General features: G+C 47.5%; 2 protein-coding genes across 4 annotated transcripts in view; one reads left to right on the forward strand and one right to left on the reverse strand.

Moving 5' to 3' along the window:
* SLC39A1 (solute carrier family 39 member 1) lies at positions 1–16,640 on the reverse strand. The gene is made up of 4 exons (XM_083416758.1): positions 16,434–16,640; positions 5,458–5,830; positions 4,030–4,160; positions 1–2,275 (listed from the first exon to the last, which is right to left on the reverse strand). Exons 2-4 carry the CDS (start codon positions 5,654–5,656, stop codon positions 1,586–1,588), a joined length of 1,020 nt encoding a protein of 339 aa, XP_083272884.1. The 5' UTR covers positions 5,657–5,830; positions 16,434–16,640; the 3' UTR covers positions 1–1,585.
* The window catches only part of CREB3L4 (cAMP responsive element binding protein 3 like 4), a 23,996-nt gene continuing 19,345 nt past the window's right edge, over positions 16,628–21,278 (forward strand). The window contains exon 1 of one of the 3 annotated variants that reach the window (XM_083416682.1): positions 16,628–16,770. The gene's annotated coding sequence lies outside the window, so the exon portion shown is untranslated. Of the gene's footprint in view, positions 16,771–18,588; positions 20,273–21,278 lie in introns of those variants that run through there. The other 2 variants (XM_083416680.1, XM_083416681.1) reach the window with 2 other exon arrangements.

Raw genomic sequence — 21,278 nt, forward strand, 5'->3', positions numbered from 1 at the left:
TTGTTCCTAAAACATGTCAGTTTAATGAAAGATACCTCCTAGATGATTCACTCTGCATCAAGCAAGCTTACAGCAAATGCATGAACACAGCTATTTTACATTGTCTCTCTCAGCCTCACGTGCTTCAATGGAAGAGGATCATTCCCCCCAATAAAAGCTGCGTCTGCGTCAATTGATCTGCAACGCTCGTTTTGCACAACTTTCACTTGAGCAAAACCCACAGAATTACCCCACCCCACCCCGGGCAGGTGAGAGAAACAACTTTGGCACTTAAGACAGGGAATGCAAGAGTCGTCCCCCTCCAAAAAAAACCCCCCAAAGGTGGCCCTGAAATGTTCTTCCCAAAGTGCTTAGGCTGGTCAAGGAAAGGAGACAACCAAAATTTAAAAGTGTTTGACTCACTCAACCCAACCAACCACACCGTACAAAACACATACACACACACACACACACACACACACACACACACACACAGAGTTGGTGAGCCCTTTTGAAACAGTCAAGGCACCAACATTTTAAGGCAAGACGGTTAACGAGCTGTGGAGGTGGCAGAGAAGTATTTTGGCACCAGAAACCAGTTTGTTGTTGTGTTTAAAAAGCACAAACAAGAGAGACCCCCTGCCACACACGCTGATGGCAAAGGGTTGTGTACAAGAGCCCTGGGTACATCACTTTGAGATATCAACCACACCGGAGGAGGTGTGGTTGTGCAAGGAAACACATAAGGAGGGGTGGTGACAACGCAGTTGCACAGAAGACCTTGCGACCAGCTGGTGCAACGATATTCCAATCGCACAAGCGGTTGTGTTGTGATTCCTCCAGGGTGCAACATTCAAACTCTCCCCTCTGCTGCCGCAAGAGCCCTTGCTCCACTATGCAGAGGGTGACGGATACAGCCCGACTGCCCGTTTTTGAGGCCTGCTTAATTCTTAAAACCCAGGGAAGGATTGTCAAGCCATCCCCACGTGCCAAATTTGGCTATGGTTTTATTTCCGTAGCTACGTACTCACAAGAGGGCGTAAGCACTTAACACCCCACCAGACACTCTGACCTTGCGCCCAACTGCAGAGGCGCCCCAGGCAAGCAGGCCTAGAGCACAGCTGGGCCCACAGGGTGCCTGAGATTGTGGGAACAGCCAGAGTGCAGATCTAAAACAGTGTTCCTATTTTCAGAAGAAGAGGGAAGAATCTTTAAAAATGGAAATAAGCCTGTTTATCCCAAGTTTTGGACCTGGGTTCTAACGTACAGGAACCCCACAGCAGGGGGAAATCAACAGAGTAGGGTGAATTCCTGGAGGGGATAACAAAACAAAACAAAACAAGGCTTGTGGGGTTTCCCCCAGGAATAGCGTGTGTGTGTTGTCGCCCTCTCCCTTCCATGTCACTGGACTGTCTCTGTTTTCTGCTATTTTGGGGAGCTCTTTGAAAATTATTGCTTGTCTGCCTTGGGTTCAGCCTCCTCCCTCGAGTTTCTGAAAGTCAAAGCCCTGCGCGGTTTGGATCCCAAGGGATCCCCGAGTGAGTTTAGGGCACAGATCGAGGGCATCTCTTCGCCCGCCCGGAACCCACGCTCGCCCTCCTCCTCCTCAGATCTTGATGAACAGGATGCTGGTGACGAGTGCGAAACCTGCCAGGAGGACGATGACTTTGAGGATGCGCTGCTCGGACGAGTTGAGCTCGTGGGGCAGGATCTCTAGGAAGGTGATGTACACAAAGGTGCCGGTCGCCAGCCCCTCGAGGACGCAGCGCGACAGCTGGTGGAGGGCCGCCTGGGGGGTCTCCGTCAGCACCACGCCCAGCCCGATGCCAAGGGGGGACATGATGGCGAAGAGGACGAGGCAGGCCGCCACCACGCGGGGGCGCAGCCGCCCCTGCAGGAGCTTGAGGCTGAGGCTGAAGGCGATGACCCCCTTGTGGATCAGCAGGGCCAGGCAGATCTCCAGCGCCTGGGCCCCCTCCTCCTGCAGCCCCACGGCCAGCCCCTCGAAGACAGAATGCAGCGAGAGGGCCAAGAGGAGGACGACTGAGCGGATGGCCGAGTGGGCGTTGAAGTCCACGTGGACGTGGGGGCGGTCCCGGCCGTGCTGGTGCGCCAGCGGCCTGTCGGGCCAGCTCTGGTCCTGGATGGAGGCGGAGGGGTTCGCGGCCGTGCCAAGGAGGGCCTGGGTCTCTTCCAGGGATCCCACCGGATCTTTGTAGGCCAAGACGATCTGCTCCAGGACCAGGACTAGGAAGAAGCCCATGGCCAAGATGAACTCCTGCAGGGGGAAATGGAGCTGCGGGAAGGAAGGGGAAAGGTGTGAGCGCAGGGTCAGAGGCAGAGGTTTGTTAAGGTAAAGGCAAAGGGACCCCTGACCATTAGGTCCAGTCGTGGCCGACTCTGGGGTTGCGGCGCTCGTCTCGCTTTATTGGCCGAGGGAGCCGGCGTACAGCTTCTGGGTCATGTGGCCAGCATGACTAAGCCGCTTCTGGCGAACCAGAGCAGCGCACGGAAACGCCGTTTACCTTCCCACCAGAGTGGTACCTATATATCTACTTGCACTTTGACGTGCTTTCGAACTGCTAGGTGGGCAGGAGCAGGGACCGAGCAACGGGAGATCACCCCGTCGCGGGGATTCGAACCGCCGACCTTCTGATTGGCAAGACCTAGGCACTGTGGTTTAACCCACAGCGCCACCCGCGTCCCTTTTGTTATGGGTCCATAAATAGGTCCATAAATAGCAACACCCTAGAGGTCCCGGGCCCTAAGGAAGTTAGATAAGCCTCAACCAGAGCCAGGGCCCTTTCAGCACTGGCTCCGGCCTGGTGGAACGCTCTGCCTCATGAGACCAGGGCCCTGCAGGATCTGATTTCTTTCCGCAGGGCCTGTAAGACAGAGTTGTTCTGCCTGGCCTTTGGCTTGGAGTCAGTTTGATTCCCTCCCCCTCTTTCTTTTTTCCTTTCTCCTCCTGTGAATAGGCTGCATCTTAATGTTTTAATGTTGTACTTTAATCTTGTTTTTTAAGTTGTATTTTAATCAACTTGTTTTTATTATTGGTTGTTAGCTGCCCCGAGCCTGGTCTTGGCTGGGGAGGGCGGGGTATAAATAAAAATTATTATTATTATTATTATTATTATTATTATTATGGACACTTTCACGCCAAACATTTAAAGCACAGCTATAACTTGCAGTGCCCTAAAATAAAATGTGATGAAAATGATGTATAGATGGTATCTAACACCAACTAAAGGGGGACACGGGTGGCGCTGTGGTCTAAACCACTGAGCCTAGTGGTTCTGCCAGCTCTCAGGAGGATGCCAATGCCATTCCAACAGAAAGAGGGAGGGATTCACAGCAAGTTCCAGCACCTCTTTTTCTAGAAAAATAGCACTGTAAATCAATATATTGCGATGTTTAGCTGGCAATATGAAGTTGAAAACCAGGTATCACCCAGCCCTAATGAACAGTAAATGACTCAGTGGTTTTGATGATTAAACGCAACATACCGTATTTTTTGCTCCATAGGATGCACCTTGCTTTAGAGGGGGAGAACAAGAAAAGAAAATTCTTCCCCTCTCTGCTCAGCGCCCCTTCAGCAAAGCGGCAGGAGAAACGGAGCCCCTTCCATTTCTTCTCCCGCTTCGCTGACGGCTCTGGAGGCTTCAGGCAGCTATCCCTGAAGCCTTCAGAGCGCAGCGCGAGTTTCCACTGCGCTCCGCAAGCTTCAGGTTCCTTTCGCTGAAGCCAGGAGAGTCTATCCCTGAAACCTGGAGAGCGAGAGGGGTTGGTGCGCACTGACCCCTCTCGTTCTCCAAGCTTCAGTGAAAGCAATGCGAAGCCTCCGGAGCGCGGAGGGAGCGCTCCCTCTGCGCTTCGGAGGCTTTGCGTTGCTATCGCTGAAGCCAAGGAGCCCGCATTCACTCCATAAGACGCACACACATTTCCCCTTAATTTTTGGAGGGGAAAAGTGCGTCCTATAGAGCAAAAAATACGGCAAATCCGTCTCATAATAGATAAATTAGTGGTGGCAAAATCTGGGCCTTCGCTCACCGTGACTCTCAAGTTGTTGAAGGCCTCATTAATACCGGCAAGGTAATCGGGGATCAAGTCTAGGAGACACGTAGCCAGGAAGACACCTCCAGCGAAACAGCTCACCAGGCTTAAAACCTTCCTTCGGGAATCTGTTGGGAGAGCAAGAAGCGTCAGAGCAGGAAAGAGGAGAGATGAAAAGATGGGGTGAGGGGGCGAGTGGGAAGAATAATATTTTGGTGCTGGTCTGAAATGGCCAAGCCTAACCTTGCTTCATATCGGGCTACGGAAAGCCGCAATCGACAGCTATCTGACAAGGCCACATCTTGCGTTATGCTTTTAAAACAGTGTCAAGAGACGCTTAATCTCAGGGTCATGGATCCAAGCTCCATGCTGGGACAAAAAGATTCCTAAATGGCAGGGGGGTTGACTGGATTTCCTTTGTGGTCCCTTCCAACTCTACAAATCTATGATGGCTTCCCCAAAGAATCTTGGAAAGCGTAGTTTGTTAAGGGGGAACCGATAGAAGACACCCCCCCAATTCCTCACCCAGAGCTACAGGTCCAAGTTACCTGGTGAAGTGGGATCGATTGTAAAACCGCTGTGGGAAGTGTCGCTCTGTAAGGGGAATAAGGAAGTCTCCTAAGTACTCTCGGCACCCTTAACAAACCACACTTCCCAGGGTTCTTCAGAGGGACCCATGAATGTTGACTATGCGCCCTAGGACCCACGTACCTACGGGACCGCCTCTCCTGGTATGCCCCGCGGAGGACCTTAAGGTCCACAAATGACACCACCTTGGAGGTCCCAAGTCGCAAGGTGGTTAGATTGGTCTCAACTAAGGCCAGGGCCTTTTCAGTACTGGCCCCGACTTGGTGGAACGCTCTGTCACAAGAGACTAGGGCCCTGTGGGATTTGACATCTTTCCGAAGGGCCTGCAAGACAGAGCTGTTCCACCTGGCCTTTGGTTTGGACTCAGTCTGACCCTTGTTTCCCTCCCCTTATGGTCTTGATTTAGCGGGTACTTTTAAAATGAGGCTGCATTTTAACCTGTACAGTGGTACCTCGGGTTAAGTACTTAATTCGTTCCAGAGGTCCGTTCTTAACCTGAAACTGTTCTTAACCTGAAGCACCACTTTAGCTAATGGGGCCTCCTGCTGCTGCTGCCGGAGCATGATTTCTGTTCTCATCCTGAAGCAAAGTTCTTAACCTGAAGCACTATTTCTGCGTTAGCAGAGTCTGTAACCTGAAGTGTATGTAACCTGAAGCATATGTAACCCGAGGTACCACTGTATTTTAAATTGGGATTTTTGTTTTTTTCCTTTTCCCCTATTATGTTTTTACTGTGATTTTATTGGTGTTAGCCGCCCTGAGCCCAGCTCTGGCCGGGGAGGGCGCTGTATAAATAAAAATTTATTATTATTATTTATTATTTCGCTATTCTTTTACCTGACGAGCTGGTTGTGGCTCCCGGCCGCCGGAAGACCCATAGAGGAAGGAACCCACACAAGAGGGTCACCACCAGCAGCAGAGCCAAAGAGCCCAGCTTCAGCTCCAAACCCGTGGCAGAGCGGAGCGCCACCACGTGGGCATAAGGCTCCCACACCATCTCTTCCAGCTGCGTCTCGTGCCTCAACTCGTCAGCCATCGCTCCGGTACAGGGTTTCTTGGCCAACTCTGGGCTGCGCCCACAAAGCCCCGTAACCTTGTGCTTAACCGCCGTGCAACTCAGCAGAGGATTCCCCTCAAACTGCCACCATCCTCTTCATTCCCTGTCGGTTTTGGGGCACCCCGAGGGATTAGAGTCCAGAAGCTGTTCGTCCTGCAAGGAGGAAGAAAAGAGAGTGAAGGGGCGCTAGGAACCAAAGTGAACAGGGAGCGAAGGCATTGGCAGGGGGGAAGCATTTTCAAGGGGCACCAGCAGGGAACCCAAACGCTCATTTTCAAAGCCATTACTGTTGTTGTATTAGAACAACAAACCCCTGTGTTGCAAGCTTAACACCGTATACCCAGGGGTTTGAGACTGCAAAAGGCACTTTCTTTGTTTAGATACTGAATTTAAACAGAAAGGGATTGCTATTCTCAACAAATGTTCTTTTGATTGACAGGCATGTGTTCAATTGATTTCAAATGTATTAGAGAATTTACAAGTGCACACAATTTGTTTTTGTTACTAATGTAGCCTTATGAGGCTTTGCCCTTGGGTGGGAAAAATACAGTGGTGCCTCGCAAGACGAAATTAATCGGTTCCGCGAGTCTCTTCGTCTAGCAGTTTTTTCGTCTTGCGAAGCAACCCTATTAGCGGATTAGCGCTATTAGCGGCTATTAAAGGCTTAAGGGATTAGCGGATTAGCTGCTAAAAGGCTATTAGCAGCTTAGTGCCTTAGAAAAAGGGGGTGGGGAGCGGGGGGAAACCTCAAGAATCGCAAGACATTTTCGTCTTGCGAAGCAAGCCCATAGAGAAATTCGTCCTGAGAAGCACCTCTGAAAACGGAAAACCCTTTCGTCTAGCGGGTTTTCCATCTTGCGAGGCATTCGTCTTGCGGGGCACTACTGTATTGCGCCCGGGAAAGGGAAGTGGGAGTCAACAGACACTCAAGGAATAGTTTCGGAGGAAAGGCTTTCATTTCTACCATCCATGAACTGGTAGAAGGAGCAAGTGTGATAAGTCACAAAAAGCATGCACGAAGTTCACAATCATGTGCACAAGCATATATACCCCTTTCCAGTTCCCTCCTCCTTCCAGAGTCCTGCCCCATGAGTTCCTCTGAGCATGAACAGAAAGCTGTCTTGGGACTATTGGACTCTTGGCAGGAAAGGGGGGGATGAGAAGCCGAGGGGGTGGGTCGAGGAGCCCTGGTGCTTTAGCATGTCCAAGACGTTGCAACCGAATGAGATAAGATTCATTTCCCAGGCCTGCTATGAACAGAGCCTATTCATTAGCCTTTAAAGGTAACATTTTGCCTTTTGCCACAGTATCTTGTGAGAAAAGCTGTTTTGGATTTTTAGAAGACAAAAGGAGTTTTGGACAGTTTTTGAGGCCTGGTTGATTATTGAAGCCTGGGGTGATTTCACAGACAGAATTTGAGTATTCTGTCCCTTCACTAAATCATGTATATTATGCTCTAAAAATTACAGTGCTATCTGGTATACTGGTCTCTGTGTTGCTTGTTTTGTTTGTTTGTTGTATTAGAAGCATAGCTGTCAACGTTTCCCTTTTTTAAAGGGAAATCCCCTTATTCCGAATAGGATTCCTCTACATTAAAATGCAGCCTCATTTCAGTAGAAACTCAAATCAAAAACTTTTGGGGGATGAAAACGTCAAATCTTCACCAAGGCCCGCTATCCAGACTGGTCCTACGTGGGCCAGAAAAAAAGCCAAATAGGAGTTCCATTTAATAATATTATTATGATTAATTATCCACCCTTCACCCAAAGGGGCCAGGGTGGGTCGCAACAGTTAAAACGCAAAGTGAAAACAGTTCAAAACAGAGATACTCAAACTTTGGGGTTCACTGCTCCTCTTGGTTCCACAAACTCACAAAAAGCATTATTCAGAATAGCGGTTTCCACAACGCACTAAGGAAGATAATAGCACAACAAAACTGGAAACAGGAACTATTAATTGCACAATTACTCAAAATCCGGTTACAACTATTTTGTTTATTCAACAAAACTGATGATCCAGTGATGGCAGCTTTTCGAGGTTTGATAGTCCTTGGCATCTCTAGCTGCCCCCCCCCCTGCGTCCCCCTTGCCTCTTAGCACACACACACACACACACACACACACCCTGGTAATCCCACCACTGGTTTAAAACAACGTAAGACACAGAAACAAGGTGGGTCCTAAAAATAGGGGCTGTGTGGTGTGTCAATCAAAGTTTGATTTCCTCCCCACTCCAGGAACATCACAGGCACAGAGGAAAGGGGCCTTGCCCCAAGTCAGGCCATGGTTCTATCTAGCTCAGTACTGTCTACACGGACAGGCAGCAGCTCTCCAGGGGTTCAGGCAACGGGACTTTTTTTTAAAGAAGGGAAAAAGTGGAGAGGATTTTAGAGGGGCACAAAAATCATTTGACCTCATGGCATTGTTGCAAGGCAGTCAATTATATAAATAATTTTATATATCTATACAGTGGTACCTCAGGTTAAGTACTTAATTCGTTCCGGAGGTCCGTTCTTAACCTGAAACTGTTCTTAACCTGAAGTACCACTTTAGCTAATAGGGCCTCCCGCTGCTGCCACACGATTTCTGTTCTCATCCTGAAGCAAAGTTCTTAACCTGAAGCACTATTTCTGGGTTAGCGGAGTCTGTAACCTGAAGCGTTTGTAACCTGAAGCGTATGTAACCCAAGGTACTACTGTATATCTATCATCTATCTATCTATCTATCTATCTATCTATCTATCTATCTATCTATCATGTCTATCTCTCTATCTATCTATACACACACACACACACACACACACGTTTATTTATGTGTATGTGTGTATAATTTTATACAGAAATTTTTAAATAATAAAGAAAATAATAAATAAATAGACCATTTGGGGGGGGTGCGGTCATGAAAAACTCATGGGGCACAAGACATAGGCACAGCCTATCCTTGCAATTGAGATTAAACTGTTGTCAGCGTTTGTATCTTAAACCGCGCTGAACCACCCTGGAACCTAAGGGTGAAGGGCACTTGCCAAATAAAATTCTTAATACTGTAAATATTAATAAGTCACCCCCACACTACACCAAAACAGCCCTCCGAGAGGAATTGTGTTGAGATTGTTAACCAGCACAAGACGATGGAGATACGTTCAACGAAGTCCTGTTGAAATTTATTCCCTTATTGCATTTATCTCTTTTTCTCTGAGGAGCTCAATGTAGCCGACATGCTTCTCCCAGCTCCTCATTTAACCCCCACAACAGCCCTGTGAGGTAGGCTGGGCTGAGAGGAGGAGACTGGCCCAAGCAAACCACATGGCCAACTTGGGGGAATTTGAACCCTGGTCAACTCTGTAACGCGGGTGGCGCTGTGGGTAAAAGCCTCAGCGCCTAGGGCTTGCCGATCGAAAGGTCGGCGGTTCGAATCCCCGCGGCGGGGTGCGCTCCCGTCGTTCGGTCCCAGCGCCTGCCAACCTAGCAGTTTGAAAGCACTCCTGGGTGCAAGTAGATAAATAGGGACCGCTTACTAGCGGGAAGGTAAACGCCGTTTCCGTGTGCGGCTCTGGCTCACCAGAGCAGCGATGTCACGCTGGCCACGTGACCCGGAAGTGTCTCCGGACAGCGCTGGCCCCCGGCCTCTTGAGTGAGATGGGCGCACAACCCTAGAGTCTGTCAAGACTGGCCCATACGGGCAGGGGTACCTTTACCTTTACCTTTACAACTCTGTAAATCTCTAAACCAGCAACCTTTTTCAGCAGGGGTCCGATCCACCGTCCCTCAGACCATGTGGTGGGCCGGCCTTTTTTTGGGGGGGGGATTCCTATGCCCGACAAATAACCCAGAGATGCATTTTAAATAAAAGGACACATTCTACTCATATAAAAACACACTGATTCCTGGACTGTCCACGGGCCGGATTTAGAAGGTGATTGGGCCGCATCCAGCCCACGTACCTTAGGTTGCCTACCCCTGCTCTAAGCTGTATCCTACACTTCCTTATTAGCAGTTGTGAGCACTTAAAACAAATTTTTATTTCGTTTTCTTTTCCGTAACTCCTTAGTTGTTACTGGAATTCAATTGGAAAAAAGGAAACAAGTCAAGCTGCAATGATGACCCCCCTGCTCTAGAGTTGATCTCTGTAAAAAAATAAACCATGCTTTTAAAATTAGCCTTCTCCCACCATCAACAGGCATTCCAGGAAAGGAAATGGATTCCCCTTCTCGTGTCCGCAAGTGGGGGGGGGGGGGACCTAAAAACTAAGAACCCAAACAACAGGGGGAGGAGGGAGAGAGACCCTTTTCCGGCCTCTCCTTGTTGGAGCTCGCACTAGAAAGGGCAGATTACGAGGGACATGGAAAAGAGCTAAGAGCCTCGGACAGAAGATCACCAGGTTGATGGACTATATGGAACTGATAGAAAGGACTGACAGAATCCGAGACCAGGGAGAAGAGACGGTGGAAGAAGATTGGGGGGAAAATTTATTTAGAGAAATATTGTAAAATTAATGAATGTTAGGAAAACGTTGGAATGAAATTACATGGCTTTAGTAGAAACATTATAAGGAGTTAAGTACAAATACGTTTTAGGGTTTTGATGGTAAGATAAGGTTAAAATAAATTAAGATAATCAAATGACAGAAATCAGGGAAAGGTGGAAAGGATTTGCTGAAATAATTAATAACTAGAACACAAAAAAGGGAGGTGTGAGGAGGTCGAGGAAATAAGTTAATGAAAGATATTGATAAATATTGGATGTGTTTTTAATTGTTTTTGTTTGATGCATTGTGTTTTTTTGTTTTCTTTTTATGTATTGTAATGTATTGATTTGTATTGTTTATTCTTTTTCCTTTTTCTTACTTTCTTCTGTAATCTTTAAACTTTTAATAAATATTATTTTAAAAAAAGAAAGAAACAAAGGGCAGATTACGGATCAGCAGATCCTAAACCGTTTCTGGGAACTTCCTGGCCTCTGTTGCTGTGAGTGAGTCATGAGGCCGACAGATTCCGGTAATGTTTCTCCTGCCCAAACAGAGGGGGAAGGAGGAGCTTTCGGACTCAGATATGCATTGACTGCTACTGCTGCAAAAACTGCACAGCACGGGTAGGCAAACTAAGGCCCGGGGGCCGGATCCGGCCCAATCGCCTTCTAAATCTGGCCCACGGACGGTCCGGGAATCAGCGCGTTTTTACATGAGTAGAATGTGTCCTTTTATTTAAAATGCACCTCTGGGTTATTTGTGGGGCATAGGAATTGGTTCATTTATTCATTTTTCAAAATATAGTCCAGCCCCCAACAAGGTCTGACGGACAGTGGACCGGCCCCCTGCTGAAATAGTTTGCTGACTCCTGCTGCACAGTGCCAGGACTCTGGCCGGTTCAAAAGGGATCCCGCTGCCGTCCAGTGCATTCGCTTAATAATAATAATAATAATAATAATAATAATAATAATTTATTTGTACCCCACCCATCTGGCTGGGCTTCCCCAGCCACTCTGGGCAGCTTCCCACAAAATATTGAAATACAGTAATACATCAGACATTAAAAGCTTCCCTAAACAGGGCTGCCTTCAGATGTCTTCTAAAAGTCTGGCAGTAGTTGTTCTCTTTGACATCTGGTGGGAGGGCGTTCCACAGGGCGGGTGCCACTACCGAGAAGGCCCTCTGCATGGTTCCCTGTAACTTGGCTTCTCGCAGCGAGGGAACCGCCAGAAGGCCCTCAGAGCTGGATCTCAGTGTCCGGGCTGAATGATGGGGGTGGACATTTCCCCTTACTTTTTAGGAGGAAAAAAGTGCGTCTTATGGGCCGAAAAATACAGTAAATTAATTGCATTAATTTGCAATGGCCTTAACAACTTGGGTTCAGGGTTCCTCAGGGACCTGCCTAGTTCCTTATATCACTACCTGATCTGAGTGGAGATTTGAACCCAGGTTTCTCCCAGGTTAGGCCCACCACATCAAATTGTTATACTTCTGGTGCTTTTTGTTCCGGGAAAGATTTTAAACCATTTCTGATTTTTATGGTTAGTTTTCATACAGGCTTGCTCATTATTGTCTTTGCTGAACTTGACGTACCCCATTCAGAGGGAACTGCGATAAAGCGGGATATAAATTTTCAACATAGCATAAATAAACAAACTCCTGTTAAGTAAATAAAAACAAGTGCATTCACTAGGAAAAATACAATATTCCAAACAAGCATTATAGCAAGGGAAATGACTTGCAAAGTGTGCATTATCAGGCAAAAATCGCATACAAAAATAGTAATAATTCAAACTAAAATGTCGATGAGTTTATATAAGGACTTAAAAATAATATCCCAAACTGAAATGGATATGTAGAGGTGTGGATTTAAGATTGGAAAAACAAATACTGAAATTGCCAGATTCACTTTTGCCTCGTTTCTTATCAGCCACCTGGCTGCACAGACCACGGCCCTCAAAAGAGGAAGGAGGAAAGTTACAGTAATTCTGCCCAAGCCAACCTTATCAACTATCCAGATGTTTTGGACCACAACTTCCCACCATCCCGGACCATAATGTTGGCTGAGCAAGTAACGTCTTGAACCCAGGTCTTAGCAGTCCTAGTTGAACACTCTTATCCAATTTTTGCCAGGCAATAGAAGGAGCAGGAGCCAGAAATCATCTTCGTATATTTGCTTTACAAAGAGGCCCACAAAAGTTCCTAGTCCACAAGAAAAGCCTCTTAGTCTGCCTACAGCAGCACAAAGTCACTGGTGGTCTGAATTTGAGACAGAGGAGTGAGAAGAATTAAAAAAAACAACAGTGTTTCCTGGTTTGGTCACCTGGAAGCAGTTTTCAATTCACCCCAGGTGAGAAGTCTGTTATTCGCCCCAGGATCTTTCCACCTCAGGCCACCCAGGATTCATACTCTGTCTAAGACTGTATGACATTCATTTTGCCAAACAAAATTTCCAAGCAAATAGGAATTCTGCGATTGGGGTAAATCTCTCCTCTTTGGGCGACTTGGATGAATCCAGTGTCTCAATTTTAATGGCAGACTCCAAAACTAAGATGATATAAAATATTAGCCATCAAAAGGAGGCCATATTTATTTACTTTGAGTCGGGATTTTTGAACCCTGGCCTGACACACTAACCACTACACCACCGCTGCCTCCAACTTCCATCAGCTCCAGTCTGCATGGTCCATGCTCAGGAATGACGGGTTTAGCAGTCCAACAATGTCTAGAGGGCAACAGATCGCCCTGTCCTTAAAGAGGAGTTCAGATTCAACGTTTCCTGCCTTTATTTATTTCTGAACTACTTCCAATTGTTCATGGATTTCACAAAACCCTTAAAAGGCACAACTGGTGTGCAAGTATATTGCGTTCCTCTCTCGGCCGCGGTTGTCTTGATAACCCTGCACCGCATTTAGCATTTATGGATTGTGGTCCAAATAAATGGAAATGTGATCCAAACTGGGGCAGATAATAATAATAATAATAATAATAATAATAATAATAATAATAATAATTTATTTATACCCCGCCCATCTGGCTGAGTTTCCCCAGCCACTCTTGGTGGCTCCCAATCAAGTGTTAAAAACAGTACAGCGTTAAATATTAAAAACTTCCCTGAACAGGGCTGCCTTCAGATGTCTTTTAAAGATAGGATAGCTGCTTATTTCCTTCACATCTGAAGGGAGGGTGTTCCACAGGGTGGGCGCCACTACCGAGAAGGCCCTTTGCCTGGTTCCCTGTAACTTCACTTCTCGCAGTGAGGGAACCACCAGAAGGCCCTCGGTGCTGGACCTCAGTGTCCGGGCTGAACGATGGGGGTGGCAACGCTCCTTCAGGTATACAGGACCGAGATCCTTTCCAACATGCCAGCATGCATGATGCTTGGCCAGATTCTGCCAGACATAGGGCAGAGGTAAAGGTAAAGGGACCCCTGATCATTAGGTCCAGTCGTGGACGACTCTGGGGTTGCGGTGCTCATCTCGCTTTACTGGCCGAGGGAGGCAGCGTACAGCTTCCAGGTCATGTGGCCAGCATGACTAAGCCGCTTCTGGCGAACCAGAGCAGCGCATGGAAACACCGTTTACCTTCCCGCCAGAGCGGTACCTATTTATCTACCTGCACTTTGACGTGCTTTCGAACTGCTAGCTTGGCAGGAGCAGGGACCAAGCAACGGGAGCTCACCTCGTCGCGGGGATTTGAACCGCCAACCTTCTGATCGCCAAGCCCTAGGCTCTGTGGTTTAGACCACAGCGCCACTTGCGTCCCGGGGGCAGAGGTGCACAGCATTAATTCCTACAGTGGTTTAACAATCGATCCTTCTTCAGCAAAAGCCATTGTGGTGTAGTGGTTAGAGCAGGGGTTGGCAACCTAAGGCCCATGGGCCACAAGCGGCCCATGGGGGTCAATTAACCGGCCCATGGACCCCCGATGCCCGCTCAGTCGGCTCCCGTGCGCCACGCTAAACCGGCGCAGAGCAGTGCGGGGACCGCCTTCCGCAATGCTGGCCGTCTTCCCACTGGCTGCAGGCAGCTCTGCAGCCAATGTTAAGCTGCGCACACCTCCTCCAGGCCAGAAGGAGCACCGGAAATAGCATTTGCGCATGTGTGCGCACTCCGGCCCACCGCAGCGTTTGCAGGACCATGAACCGGCCGAAGCCACAAAAACTTTGCCGACCCCTGGGTTACAGCATCAGACTAGAGCCAGTCACTGCCTCTCAGCCAAACCCACCTCACAGGGCTGTTGTGGGTAGTAAAGGACAAGGTGGAGAATCACGTACGCCACCTTGAACTCCTGCGGGGTGGGGAGAAAGTGGGATATAAATGCAAAAGAGAAATAAATTGAGAATTGTAGCTCGGGGGGGGGTCTCCTCTAAGCCCCCTTAAGTCAGGGTTGCCCCTAAAGAATCCTGGGAGATGTAGTTTGTTAAGGGTGCAAAGAGTTGTTACGAGACCTCTATTCTATTCCCATAGTTACAATTCCCAGAGAGGTTTCACAATCAACCCCTCTTCCCAGAGAACTCTGGGAATTGTAGTTCTGTGAAAGGAGAAGGGGGTGTGTCCTAATAACTCGCATCACCTTTAGCAAACTACACTTCCCAGGATTCCTTGGGGAAAGCCATGACTGCTTAAAGCAGTATCAAAGTGCTTTAAATGTGCAGTATGGGTGCGACCTAAATCCTGAATTTAACAGATTGAAATTAGTCATCTCAGTCAGATAGAGCTAGATGCAAGGTAGCCTGGAGATCTCAGTATGCTTTGTGGCCAAGATTGGGCGCCGAGTGTTAGAAACTCAAGATATATAAATAAATCGCCAAATGGCACCTTAAACCCAGATTATGGTTCCCACAACGGAATGTCTCAGCGCTTTTTTTTTTTTACATGAGGTTGTTATTATTTTTCATTTCATTTCAATGCCGCTTTATATTTTAAAGGAAAAAAAACTCAAAGCCATTTTCAACACATTAAAACATCAAATAGAGTGGTACCTCAGGTTGAGTACTTAATTCATTCTGGAGGTCCGTTCTTAACCTGAAACTGTTCTTAACCTGAAGCACCACTTTAGCTAATGGGGCCTCCCGCTGCTGCTGCGCCGCAGCTGCGCGATTTCTGTTCTCATCCTGAAGCAAAGTTTTTAATCCGAGGTATTATTTCTGGGTTAGCGGAGTCTGTAACCTGAAGCATATGTAACCCGAGGTACCACTGTAAAACCAATCCAGAATAAAATGATCCTGGAAACAGTAGTTTACCCCTTACAGAGCTGCAATTCCTAGTACCCAGTACCCTGAACTACAGTTCACAAGGTACCGTATTTTTTGCTCTATAAGACTCACTTTTTCCCTCCTACAAAGTAAGGGGAAATGTGTGTGCGTCTTACGGAGAGAATGCAGGCTGCACAGCTATCCCAGAAGCCAGAACAGCAAGAGGGATTACTGCTTTCGCTGCGCAGCGATCCCTCTTGCTGTTCTGGCTTCTGGGATTCAGAATATCTTTTTTCTTGTTTTCCTCCTCCAAAAACTAGGTGCGTCTTGTGGTCTGGTGCGTCTTATAGAGCGAAAAATACGGTACTTAGGGAGAGATGGGCTTTAAGGTATGGGGTGTGTGAGGCCCAGAGTACAGCCATTAATGGACCAAACATATGTCATGTCTAGCAATATCAAGGGGTCTGCTCAGAGCAGGGCTAACACCGAATACAGTACAAGCTTTATAAATAAGCATTAATTGAATTTTAGACTAAAATTTGGTGTGTATACACACTTACCTGGGAGTAAGCCCCATTGAATTAAACAGGCTTTAAGTACATATTTGAAAGAGAAAGGCCTGTAGCTCAACAGTACTTTGTACACAGAAGGTCTCAGGTCCAATCCTGGTACAGCTAGGAAAGACTCCCTGCCTAAAACCCTGGAGAACTGCTGCCAGTCCGTGTGGGCAATACTGAGCTAGATAGACCAATGGCCATATTAAGGCTGCTTCATACACTCCTATTTGGTCCCATGAGGACTGGAATCTTACAATTATTTTTAAGGGAGGGCATAGTTCTGTATGCTTGGCGTAAAATCCCAGGTCCAACCCTTAAAATCACTCCCTCCCTGAAACCCTGGAGAGCCGCTGCCGGTCAGTGAAGACAATACTAGGCTAAATGGGCCGATGTAAAATGGGGCGATCCATAAATCTTACACGACCCCCATCATCTACCACCCCCAAAAAATAGGAGGCCAAGGGGCAGAGACCGGTCTATAGGCCCCGAAGCCCCGCTCCTGCCCTCTCGGCCTTGCTCCGCGACGCCGAACTCACCTCCTCCGGCCCCGTCGCCTCCCAACTCAACACAAGCTCCGTGGGAGTCGGGACGTTCCAAAAGGCGGGGCGAGGCGAACGATAGAAGTCCCCCACCGCCAATGGGAACGTCGGGCCCGCCGGCTGTGTCACAGGAACATTCGAAAAGGCGGGGCGCAGAAAAGGGAAAGGCGCTCGGTCGGCCAATGGGAGCCCCGGTGACGCTTCTCCGATGTCTGGGCGTTCGAAAGTGGGCGGGGGGGGGGGGAGAGAGGTCCTGTAGTGTAGCACTCATCTCAACCAACGGGAGCTTGTGGAAGGCGGGCAGAGCCGTATGATTTGAGCCAATGAGAAGGAGGCAAGCGTTGGTTTTCAATTTCTCCCTCTCCCGGGCCTCTGCAACAAGGCTTGGTTTTGTTTTGTTTTGTTTTGTTTTGTACACTCACATAAAGTAATATACAGTACTGTATATAGATATAGTTAGATCCAGTGCTCCTCCTCAGAGTAAACCCATTGAAGCTAATGTACATGACTGACTTAGGCTGAATGGGTCTACTCAGCGCAGGACTAGCATTAGATACACACATGTAGAAACTGTATATACTCTGTGTTTGTGTGTGTGTATAATGGTAATACACTAGCCATATAGACTCAATTGTCATACTAAGGCAGTTTCTTATTCTATTTGCTCAGTCCCATAAGGACTTGTTGTTGTTGTTGTTGTTGTTTAGTCCTTCAGTCGTGTCCGACTCTTCGTGACCCCATGGACCAGAGCACGCCAGGCACTTCTGTCCTCCACTGCCACCCGCAGTTTGGTCAGATTCATGTTAGTAGCTTTGAGAACACTGTCTAACCATCTCGTCCTCTGTCATCCCCTTCTCCTTGTGCCCTCCATCTTTCCCAACATCAGGGTCTTTTCCAGTGAGTCTTCTCTTCTCATGAGGTGGCCAAAGTATTGGAGCCTCAGCTTCACGATCTGTCCTTCCAGTGAGCACTCAGGGCTGATTTCCTTAAGAATGGATGCGTTTGATCTTCTTGCAGTCCATGGGACTCTCAAGAGTCTCCTCCAGCACCATAATTCAAAAGCGTCAATTCCTCGGCGATCAGCCTTCTTTATGGTCCAGCTCTCACTTCCATACATCACTACTGGGAAAACCATAGCTTTTACTATACGGACCTTTGTTGGCAAGGTCCCCATAAGGACTAAAATCTGACAATTTCTTTTTAAGGGAAGGCTGACCGTCAGTGTAGACAATAATTGAGGTATATATTTTATATTTCCACTTTAAGGTGCTTTGCACTTTAGATAAAATAATTGGGCAGATGTGATTGATTTGGTAGTGTGAGGTTGAGCAGGTTTTATATCCTTTTTGTTGTAAGACAAATAAAACAGGCTTCGTCAACCTGGGGCACCCCAGATGTTTTGGGCTGATGGGAGTTGTAGTTCAAAACACCTGGAGAGCAAAAGCTGGTGTAAAGTAGGAGTGGTACCTTTCCAACCAAGGCCCCATCTACACTATGCATTTAAACCAGCACCATACCACCTTAAACAGCCATGACTTTCTCCAGAGAATAATGGGCACTGTAGTTTGTTAAGATGAGAGTTGTTAGGAAGCCCCCTCTTCCCCAATAAGAGCTACAATTCACAGAACCCCTGGGAAGAGGAATTGACTGTTAAACTGCACTCAAGAGTAAACCCCCTGAAACGCTCTCGACAGCTATCTGCCCAAGCTTGGGATATTTGCAATTACAACTGACTACAATGTGTTGTCTATGTGTTCATTTTCTTCCCCGTTTACTGAAATCATGGCAATCCAGCTGTTTACTGCTTCATTTTGAGTTCTATCACATGCATGCCAAGAACAGGGGAAGCGGCTTAATCCTGTTTGATATCATTTTCTCCCTTCTCCCATTTTCTTTTAACACATCTGGGTTGTTGTGGTTGTTTAGTTGTTTAGTTGTTTAGTCGTGTCCGACTCTTCGTGACCCCCTGGACCAGAGCACGCCAGGCACTCCTGTCTTCCACTGCCTCCCGCAGTTTGGTCAAACTCATGCTGGTAGCTTCGAGAACATTGTCCAACCATCTCGTCCTCTGCTGTCCCCTTCTCCTTGTGCCCTCCATCTTTCCCAACATCAGGGTCTTTCCCAGGGAGTCTTCTCTTCTCATGAGGTGGCCAAAGTATTGGAGCCTCAGCTTCACGATCTGTCCTTCCAGTGAGCACTCAGGGCTGATTTCCCTAAGAATGGATAGGTCTGATCTTCTTGCAGTCCATGGGACTTTCAAGAGTCTCCTCCAGCACCATATCCCATAAAAGAAATGGAATGGCCCCCATAGTCAACAAAAGAGTGGCGAAAGCTGTAGTGGGATGCAATCTCAAAAATGACAGAATGATCTCGATACGAATCCAAGGCAGACCTTTTAACACATCTGGGTAGGCTTGTCTAAACAAAATTGTTTTTAGCAGGCACCAAAAAGCACACAGTGAAGAAAATGTCTACCTATTGACTACACTGGCTGCCAATTAGTTTCCGGGCTCAGTTCAAAGCGCTGCTTTTGACCTATAAAGGACTCAGGACCACAATACCTCAAGACCAACTCTCTCCATATGATCTGACCCGGATCCTGAGATCATCCTCTGAGGCCCTTCTTCATGTGCTTCCTCCACGAGAGGACCATAGGGTGGCAACATGATATCGGGGCCTTTTCTGCAGTGGCTCCACGTTTGCCGAATGCTCTCCCCAAGAAGGTTTGCCTGGCACCTTCCTAATACACCTCTAGGTGCCAGGCAAAAAATGTTTCTCTTAAACCAGGCCTTTGGCTGATTGACATCTTATGCCCTTTTCAAAGTGTTGTGGGAGCTGAGATTATTTGTTCAGCTTTGTTCTTATTTTTGTTACGCATTTCCTGTTTTTTGTATTGCGATTTCATGTTGTGATCCTGAGATCTACGGATAAAGGGCAGTAAATGAATAAATAACAACATGCAGGGAGTTTCAAAGTGCAGGTGCTGCCACACCAAAATATTGATTTCTTAGCAGTGCAGAAAGGGATATTATGGGTCTCCTGGCAAGCCTAACTTAGGTCCATTGATTTCAAGAGGTCTGCCCTGAATAGAAATGAGTGGGCTCCAGCCCCAGATTTCTGACAACCTTATTTACTCGGAAGCAAACACTACCAAATTCAAGGGGATTTATCCCTTTAATTCCATTTCAAGCACACGGCTTCTGTCGTTAATCCCTCACGGAACTGCAATTCCCAGCACCCTTAGCATGCTACAGTTCCCAGTACAGTGGTACCTCGGGTTAAGAACTTAATTCGTTCTGGAGGTCCGTTCTTAAACTGAAACTGTTCTTAACCTGAAGCACCACTTTAGCTAATGGGGCCTCCTGCCGCCGCTGCTGCATGATTTCTGTTCTCATCCTGAAGCAAAGTTCTTAACCCAAGGTACTATTTCTGGGTTAGCAGAGTCTGTAACCTGAAGCGTATGTAACCAGAGGTACCACTGTATTGTTGCGAGGAGTGCTTTAAATGAGCACAACCTGAATAAATGTGATTAGGATTTTGCCGTGTTTTCTGTTCTTTTTAAACGGCGCACACTCAGGGCCGCACGGTGAAGAGTTCTCCTGCTCCAATTCAGCTCTGCCTGAACAGGTGAGTGTGTACACCTGACCCCTTTTAATTGGTTTAAGGCCTGGGGGTGGGCCTTGGCAAGGCTGTTCCAGGATGCCAGGATCCTGTACGGAAGAAGAAGAAGAAGGCGGAAGAAAATGCTACCTTGCTTGAGGCAGACTAGCTGCAAGCTTACAGGCAGCGGGGGACACAGAGAGATATTTGAAGCGGGCAGGTAATATTTGAGCAAGGTAAGAGATGGGGGGGGGGGTGGAAAGGACTCCATGAAGGAGATCAACTGATAACGCAGCTTAAATTTCAGCACAGGCTAATCCACCTCAGAAAAATCCACCAGGCAGTCATGCTTTTCAAGGCAAACAAACCAGTGGTTAAGCGAACTTTTTGTAGGCTTATAGCTCATGGCTGTGCAAGCTGATCCATCAGGGCAGACACTGTCCCCCTGACCTCAGTACCCCCCTGCTCTCTGATTGAAACAACCAGTTCAGAGGGTGGCTGTGGTTGTGAGCTTCCTCCCCCTTAGCCTCAGTGTTCCCAGCAGGAGAATGGGGAGAAAACGAGGATAAATTGCCCCTGCCTCCTTCATCTACTGTTTTTTAAATTTTTACTTATTATACAACTCTGTATAGTAATGCTTCGTCTCTCTCATGCTTGGTGTTTTGCTTCATCTTATTTACAGTTCTTAGTCGGTCTAAATTAGTTTTCATTTATGTTACGTTTTTTATATCATTTTTTTGGGGGGGAGAGGAGAATTTCAGAAGTCTAGGGTTGCCATATTTCAAAAAGTGTAAATCCGCACACAAATGTTGTAAATCGGCAATGACAACACTGTGCCAATAACAGTGGTACCTCGGGTTACATACACTTCAGGTTACATACGCTTCAGGTTACATACACTTCAGGTTACAGACTCCGCTAACCCAGAAATATTACCTCGGGTTAAGAACTTTGCTTCAGGATGAGAACAGAAATCAACACGGCAGCAGCAGGAGGCCCCATTAGCTAAAGAGGTACCTCAGGTTAAGAACAGTTTCAGGTTGAGAACAGACCTCCAGAACGAATTAAGTTCTTAACCCGAGGTACCACTGTATGGGTTTTTCCTGGACACTGCTTCTGGCTGCAGTATTCATGTGTATCCAGAAAATGTTGGACTTATGGCAACCCTAAGTTGGGCTGTCCCTGATGGAAAACACTTCATGCCACCAAGGCCACTTGAGCCTTAAGCAACAGTGACATTAC

Source organism: Podarcis tiliguerta (assembly GCF_965153285.1).
Source record: "Podarcis tiliguerta genome assembly, chromosome: 16".
NCBI classification, from domain to species: Eukaryota; Metazoa; Chordata; class Lepidosauria; order Squamata; family Lacertidae; genus Podarcis; species Podarcis tiliguerta.

Bases quoted from the DNA above. Each gene is read 5' to 3' on its own strand.
- SLC39A1 (XM_083416758.1), bottom strand. From the start codon at position 5,656: ATGGCTGACGAGTTGAGGCACGAGACGCAGCTGGAAGAGATGGTGTGG. The intron at 4,161-5,457 runs GTAAAAGAATAG...CTCTCCCAACAG, and splicing joins AGCCACAACCAGCTCGTCAG to ATTCCCGAAGGAAGGTTTTA. The intron at 2,276-4,029 runs GTGAGCGAAGGC...TCCTTCCCGCAG, and splicing joins TCAACAACTTGAGAGTCACG to CTCCATTTCCCCCTGCAGGA.